Source organism: Humulus lupulus, chromosome 1 (genome assembly GCF_963169125.1).
Source record: "Humulus lupulus chromosome 1, drHumLupu1.1, whole genome shotgun sequence".
Taxonomy (NCBI): Eukaryota; Viridiplantae; Streptophyta; class Magnoliopsida; order Rosales; family Cannabaceae; genus Humulus; species Humulus lupulus.
Genome location: NC_084793.1, coordinates 12,620,574 through 12,629,665, shown reverse-complemented (window position 1 = coordinate 12,629,665; position 9,092 = coordinate 12,620,574). Strand labels below are relative to the sequence as shown.

The window sequence follows — 9,092 nt, the reverse complement described above, 5'->3', positions numbered from 1 at the left end:
GAAAAACCGGTGTTGATCCAAAAAACAAAATATTAAGGCATTAAAAAAAAAAAATTGGGTATGTACACAAATGAATATATCTGTGTATAATTTGTTTATATTGCCAAAATATGTTAAATATAACATATATGTAAACACAAAATAATACAAACACAATAAAATTACCAAAAGAAATTTTGTTAAATGTAGGCCAACCAAAACCGAAGATATATGTATATATATACATATGAATATGAATATGAAGGCATATATAAATCAAATAAATATATATGTAGATAAAATTAGCAAGACAGAGATGTAGACTGGCGACTGATACCAAATGTTAAAATTAATATGAAAGTGGGCATATGAACAATCCTATATACATGTAGGCGGAATTAATATATAGAATGAACATATACAAAAAGAATCGAATATTGTATACCTCCAGCCATTGCTATTGATAACCTCGATCTAGCTTTAGATCTACAAAAGAAAAGGAGCAGAAGTTAGAATGAGTACACGGGCTTCCAAGCTCTCACTAACTCTTTTAGATGGAGTTACTGAAAGTCAGAATGAGCAGCGAGCTTGGGGACCGGTACTCTATATTTATAGAGTGAGACCTACCATCAGAGTCTCTGCCACAGATTGAGATATTTCCTCAATCAGTTGGGATATGAAAAATCGGGTAACAACAAACTCAGGTAACAAACAATGTTGACCATTAATTAGAATATTTTGTCAATAAATTAAATATTGACTTTAATATATTAAATCAATTAGTTGATTTTATATACCAAATAAATAATATTCTAACATGAGATTCATCCAGAATCTCTCGCCTCAAAGCAGTGTCTAACGGAACACATATCTGACCCTTGTATCTCAACAAGCCCAGATCAAACACTGTATAATTTCTGGATACTCCAGCCAAAACATCATCTCTAATCTTGATCAGTTGTGGATCACCCAAATGACCCTCTTTGATTATTTCCAACAACATAGACTATAACATAATATTGGCCAACTGGCCCACTAACAACTCTATACCAGCTCTGGTCATATTATCTGCTACTTGTTCAGTTTCACAATTAATTGTTATTTTAAATTAAATGCTTAATCAAAAGAAAGATATATTTTCACACAAATTTAACCAAATATAATAAAAGGAAGTATAGAAATAATGTAAACATTTCTTTACCTGTATTATATTTTAATTTTGACATATAAAACAAGAAATATAAATATAATATTTTTGTTATGATTATTTTCTTTAATTTAATTATCGATAAATAAAAGAGAAGGAATAAATTGAGGAGATCGAGAAACTTATATAATTTTTATTTTGACTATATATATATAGTACCTCTCTCTCTCCCTGTATATATATTTTTTCAACTAGTTCCTTATTGATTTTTTAGCTTTATATATATAAATATCTATTTATCTTGAAAATCTTCGTAGGGTGCTTTGGGATCATGAAGACTACTATACTTTTTCCTAACTATGATTTGCATCATTCAATAATATTTTTCTCGTTTCATTTGACCTCTCTTGAACCTGAACAAATTTCTTAGTAGATTTTGTCTTTCCCCAAAGAATATGGAGGTGAATCGGTATTTTTTTTTTGGACTATCTAAGTTCAATTTTTTTTGTCATTTAGTACTATTAATGTGAAACCAACACATTTGAGGTTGATTAGCCTTTCTACATAACTCCGTTTTGACTTTGGATGACAATTTTGGGGTATGGTGTCTTTGTCATTAATTTCTTTAGTATACCAATTGCAATTCAAGATTCAATATTCATGTATATCAAGTTTTATTATGACCAAAAAAATCATTTGTAGTAGTAGATCAATCAATCTATACCCTCTAACTTCTTAATAATTATCGTTACAAATATACATAATTAGATATGTAGACATGTACATAGACATAGACACGAGGGTTAGTGTGGAGTTAGACCCCACTTAAATTTTTTAGACATAATCTATATATATTTAAATAATTTTGTAGAAAAGAATTTTTTTAGACCAAGCTCCCACTCAAATTAAAACGTTATATTCTTATTTTCCCCAAAATAGTGAAAATCCATTAACCTCCAATCAAGTTTTTTAATTATATTAATTTTTTTTATATATATTGGAATCATAATTATACATCTTTTTTAAAATACTAAGAGGCACCAGTGTGTCCAACACCACCTTATATGACAAATGACTATTGATGCAATTTAGTATATAAAGTCTCAAATATTTTAATTTAAAATAAACTTGAACTAAATTACATCAATCAATATAAGATATTGTTTGAACACCATGGGTGACTTATTGCAATGATCTTTATTTATTTATTTATATATATATATATAATTTTATGTCCTTATTCGATGCTATTATACTCTATTTCAAATTATAAAACTTAATCCACAATAATATATAGTTTTATAGTTATTAATTTATTCATCTCAATAATTAAACCTCAATGATTAAAAAATAAACTACAAATAGATTTATACATATGTATCGTCTTTAATTATAATATTGAAAGACTAATTTGTATTAGTACAGTGTTGTAGGAGGGCCTCCTTAATTTTAACAATCTTTTCATTTCAACGACGTCTATATAAAATATAAGGGACCGACCACAACGCATTTACTTGTTTGATAATACTGGTGTATCATTTTTCTATTTTCGGCACTTGGATATATATAAACCCAATTTTTTTTTTATATGACGGTATACAGAACATCCTACAAATTTTTAAGAAATTTCGAATAAATTATGGTGCCGAAAACATGGTTCAAACAATTTGTTGGACGAGTGCTTATTTTTTTGTATACGCGTGTAAAAGTCAATTGTTTGAATCTTGTTTTCGTCACGGTAAATTATTCAGAATTTCTTGAAAATTTGCAGAGTATCTTAAATAATTATGATGTACACTGTAATATAAAAAAATTGGAAAACAAATTATCGATGTGTAGAAAACACAAACTGGCAGTACCAGAGTTGTCAAAAAAGTGGATGTACGGGAGTCAATCCCAACGATATAATTAGTGAAATTAAAGAAGATAAAAATGGTAGACTAGTCAATATTTCTCAATATCTATTCTATATAAAAAAGTGTGTAGATAATGGAAATTCTTAAATTTAATGGTTTTTATTTTTTTTTAATTAACTTTGACAGAATATTTTTATATTTAACAGAATATTCTTATATTTAATAGTAGATTGTAAATATGACTTAAAATTAAATAAATAAATAATTAAACAAATTAAAATATGATATTTTTTAGATATTTTACAATGATAATTATTTAAAAATAATATAAAACCATACATTTTATAACTTAAATAAAATTTAATTAAACTTAATATTATATTAAACATATAATATATAATTTTTTATTGTCTCTGTCCAATTCAAAAACTAGAACAAACATAAACTTAAACAAAAATTAATTAATTAATTAAAATATGATATTTTAAAGATATTTCATGATAATTTAAATAATTAAATCATATATATTTAAAAATAATAAATGCATACATATTATTTTTTATCTTATAAATTTGTGTGATAGTTTATTTTTTATCAAGTGATTGTAGCTCTTTTTCTTCATCAAATTCACCAAAAAACATTACGAAATATATTAGAAACTAAAAATAATTAATGCATATATACTACTGTCTACACTATAATTTTTTCTATTCTTATTTTATTTTTTAAAATATTATTTTATTTTACGTATATATCACGTAACCATGTAAATATATATATATCAACATTATGTTTAGAGGTGACATATCTAAAAATTATTGATATAAATATTTATATATACTATAGAATTATAATTTATTCTATTATATATATATATTTAAAAAAATAGTAAACTAATATTTATTAAAATTAGAGACATCTATTGATAATTGATATTAGCAAACACATGCACATATAAGTATAATAAATTAATTAAAAGAAAAAATATAATATTTATATTTATATAAATTTATGGGAAAATAAAGCAACATGGGGTGTCTTGTTCCAGTGCGAGAGTTTCCACTCTCTCCATCTTTCACCCAACAATCATAGGATGTATAACATCACCCTGTCGTCACGTACCCCGGCAAGATTCTAAAACTCCAGCTCACACATTCTGCCACGTGTAACTTCTGTCCCATTTCCCCATAAAATAATTTTATTAATAATAATAATAGAGACTGTAATAATATTTTAGAAAATAATTAAATGGCCATTCTCTCCCTTCCATCCACGGTATATTAATACACATCTCACACACCAAGTACTCCCCTCTCCTTCCTAGCTACCTAGCTACAACTTTATTATATTACTCCCCAAAACCAACGACACAACCACTACTACTTCTTCTACTACAAACTCCCTCCCTTAGATTCATCGCTTTTTTTCACAACCCCAAAAAAACAAAAACAAAAACTAGCTAAGATCGACCGCGTGCGACAATGGAGACGGAGCTGAGACTAGGGCTGCCGGGAAACGGCGGCGGCGGCGGAGCCGGAGATCAGGGATCGGGCGAGGTGGTTCTGATGAGGAAGAGAGGATTCTCTGAGACTGAGAGTAGTACTACTACTAATAATCATTATCAGAATAATAATAATAATGATGATAGTGTCAACAGTGCCAACAATAATGGTATTCATGTTGATTTGAAGCTTAATCTTTCTTCCAAGGATAGGTCTGCCACTGAGACCAAAACCACTGATGCCAGTATTACTGATTCTGACAAGGCATCTAAGACCACCTCCTTCATCCACAAGGAGAACAATTTTCTTTCTGCACCTGATCCTGCCAAGCCTCCTGCCAAGTAAGTATATATATATATATGTTCTACATCTTTTTATTTTCTTAGTTTTCTCCTCTTATATATATATATATACAGATGTGTTTTTATATCATGTATGTGTAAACATATAGTACTTGTGTTTGTGTGTATGGATGGATTTTTCAGAGAAAACTTGTGGCATAAATCTTCTTAATTAATTATGTCAATTCATCACTGATTTTCTTGATTATATAGTTAATACTTTGAATTTCTTAGTTTAAAGACCTATAAGTAAATAGATCTCTTGATCAAAATTGGGAAATGAAAACCGGAAACCCAATATACATATAATTATTTTAATTAGTTTTTAATTCAAGGTGATGGGTTTCTGTTATTTATAGCCTCTTAATAATATTTAAGATAATCTATGGAAAAATGAACCCTTTTTAGTTGACTATATGTATGGAGATGCACCTGATCAACTTTTTCTTTCCCTTTCAACAATTAGTATTTGTGACAACGTTTGTCTCTTTTACACACTAAAAAAATATTCTCTTTTAAAATTATAGTTATCGTTCCCAATAAAAGGAAGAAGAGAATTGGGTCTTTACTGGCCACATCGATCTCTTCTCAGATATCTAAATTGGTATATATTGTAACCAAATTTATTGACTAGTTACTGTTACTTATACTAATTGGTTCTATTAGTTACTCAAATAATTAATAACACGTGTATATACATTATTTTATATTTGAATACATTTCTGTGTATATATATAAAGGACAAAACATATATACATACATTTCTGAGAAATTATTTTATCTTCAACGTTTTTTTTTTCCTTTTTCTTCAGATTAGTCATTATAAAAAATACTATCAACCAACTAGTCCAATATTTGTATAACCCTATTATCAATAACCGTGAAAAATAAATTAATTTCTCAAAAAAAAAAAAAAACTAATTCCCCTCTAAATCGATCTAAAATTTCCCAATTAATTTCCATAATATTTTCCATCGTAAATTACAATTCTTAATTTATATTATATATGGACACACATATACATATCTCTGATGATTAATTACTGTATTAACTCTATTATTCTTAGAGTATTCTACATGAAAAGTATGTAAAGAAAATTGTATCACTTATAATGAAATTTTATGTTTCTTAACATATTCTTTTTCTTATAATTCTTCACCGATTTGATTTTAAGATGAAATTACTATATAATTATCAATATTATATTTTTGTTTTTACTAAATTTTGGCACGGGTGGTGTCTAACATCACATGAAATTGGTGTCTAATATCACATGGAGAGTCGACTTATGTAGTGTTAGACAACTTAAGATGCCAAATAACAACAATCGTATCTATATTAACTTTGATATTTGTGTGTGTGTCTAACACTTATTATATGGGGTGGTACGTAGGGCACAAGTTGTGGGATGGCCACCGGTGCGATCATTCCGAAAGAACATGTTGGCTGTGCAGAATAATAAGAGCAGCAGCAACAGCAACAGCAGTACTGACTCAGAAAGTGGAGCAGTGTTTGTGAAGGTGAGCATGGATGGTGCCCCTTATCTCAGAAAGGTTGACCTTAGGATGTACAACAGCTACCATGACCTCTCTGATGCTCTTACCAAAATGTTCAGTTCCTTCTCTACCATTGGTACGATACCTAACCTAGCTATAACTACTTTTACTATTATTTTAACTCATATATGTATATATATATTTCAAATTTTACAAAACCTACCTAGCTACCTATCTCACTAGTTTTACTCTTTTACTAAAAATAAACCGAACATATATAGTACTCATCACTGTGCAATGTGTCAACATGTTCTGATTTATAGACTCACTTTTGAATTCAACATTTGTCAACGACCTAGCTAGCTAGCTATGTTGAAGTAACGCCTATATTTATTTATAAATATTTATAGGTTATGCCTACAACAATAGTGACACTTTTTATGCACTATACTACATTTTTACACTTGTGTTAGTTTTTTTTTTTTATATGACTGTGAGTAAATATCTGGCAAATTTTCATAAAAATTTGAATATTTTAGGGTGGTGAAATAGAGTTCTAAATTTTTAGTATCGTATCATATACACAAATATTTTTTTAGAGCATATTTTCAGTTCCTTAAATTATTTAGATTTTTTTTAAAATTTACAAGAGATTCGTTCCGACTACAATAAACACTATTATGTAAAAAAAAAAAAAACTGGATTTATATGGTAGTACATAAAAGCGTACACCGTTGTAGCCATGCACTCTATATTTATATGTAAGAGTATTGCTAAGGGGCACCATAATACTACAAGTAAATGTGACATAATGTTATGTTATTGGTGTAATTCAATTTCAAGTTTCACATTATAATTTAATAATTATTATAAGGTAGCATTAACCGAATATAAGATGTAACATCGATAGTATTGGACATGCAAAGATACCAAATAGAAACAACTCTGTATAAAGCTGGAATTGAAGTCTCATACAGCTGAAATTTATATATTATTATTAACTGTATATAATAGACGTACGTAGTCGTAGAGCAGCAGTATTTTAGGGTATTGATTGTAACTTAATTGGTCTGGATTTTCATTAAAGGTAACTGTGGATCCCAAGGAATGAAGGACTTTATGAATGAGAGCAAATTGATGGATATCTTGAACGGCTCTGATTACGTCCCTACTTATGAAGACAAAGATGGCGACTGGATGCTCGTTGGAGATGTCCCTTGGGAGTAAGCTGGCTACCTACCATTATTATTATTATTATTATTATTATTATTTTATCTTTTTCTTTTTCTTTTTTATGTTAATTAATATATATATATTGTTTATTAATAATTATTGGGTTAACTTTTAACAGGATGTTCGTTGAATCATGCAAGAGGTTGCGCATTATGAAGGGAAAAGAGGCTGTTGGACTCGGTAATCACTTCTTCCAAATTATTATTATGGATAATCTTACTACACTCTTATTATTCTTAAATTACTTCAACAATATACTATAAATTACTCCAATATATATATATAGGATTACATTCTATCGCAACTGTTTGAGAATAATCAGCTCAGATATTACGATCATATATTATTATTTCTAGCATTATTTTCTTTTCTTTCTATTATAAATTCAAATATATATATATAGACCATAATTCTCAGTTAAATATATATAATGACACAGTCCAATGTCATATCGAAAACCTCCAATTCCAATATATATATATTGATCAATTAGTCTTTGCTGATCATATCAGTTACTAATTCAAATACTTTAATTAAGTAATTATATAAGTTATATTAACAGACAATTTGATTTTGATCTTTTTGTTTTGATGTGTCAGCACCAAGAGCCATGGAGAAGTGCAAGAATAGGAGCTAAGCTATATATATGTGGCACGTGCGTACGTACGTACGTGCGGCCTGCTCCTTTGATCTCATCGCAATCAATGATCAATGCAATAAAATCATTAAGATTAATTAAGCAGACTCTTTCTGAAAGCGTGCAGATGGATTGAGCAGGTTGTTAGGGTCTTTAATTATTATTATTTGTATTGATTAAGATATATATGTATGGTTTGATATATATATATAACTAATGTGAGAATTATTAATTTGGTTTTATTTTCTTTTTTTTGGTCTTAAATGTGGACAGAAACAATCCCAAAGTTTTATTATGTTTCAAGATACTGATCGATCAGCTATGTTGATTAATGTGTGTGTTGCTTGTTTGTTTAGTCTAATGGTTTGCCAAATAAAAACATATATGACAATATATGTGTATTATGGTTTGTTCTAGTAATTGTTATTATTATTATTAATTATTGGTGTGTTTATTATTTCTCTATTCAATTTTATTTAGTTAATTAATTATGACGTCACTCTTAACTTATATAATACCTTAGAGCACAATTTCCTCACAAATTTTCTACTTTTCACTGTGGGAAATATATGTGTATATATTAATTGGAAATTCATGCAGGACAATAATTTTATAGGAGTTTCACTTTAAGTTTTATTGGTGGGACTCTCAGTATTTTTCAACCCGTGAACAGTTTTCAGTGCGATTTTTTTTATGACAGTGTATATTGTAGCTATTTAGAGTATCGGCGCAATTTTTAGAAAATTCTGAATAGTTTACATTATCGAAAACTAGGTTCAAACATGTTGCTGCTTGCATGACTAATTTTTTTTATGCGTGTGAAAAACAACATATTTTAACCTAGTTTTCGGTACTGTAAACTATTCGGAATTTTATGAAAATTTGCAGGATGCCCTAAACA

The 9,092-nt window shown here is 28.1% G+C and overlaps 1 protein-coding gene across 1 annotated transcript; it reads left to right on the top strand.

The window, feature by feature from the left end:
* The first annotated feature begins 4,277 nt into the window (after positions 1-4,277).
* On the top strand, positions 4,278-8,633 carry LOC133785672 (auxin-induced protein AUX28-like). Its single transcript, XM_062224894.1, has 5 exons — positions 4,278-4,825; positions 6,219-6,457; positions 7,409-7,544; positions 7,673-7,734; positions 8,154-8,633. The coding sequence occupies exons 1-5, from the start codon at positions 4,464-4,466 to the stop codon at positions 8,189-8,191; spliced, it is 837 nt and encodes a 278-aa protein (XP_062080878.1). The 5' UTR covers positions 4,278-4,463; the 3' UTR covers positions 8,192-8,633.
* The last annotated feature ends 459 nt before the right edge of the window (positions 8,634-9,092 follow it).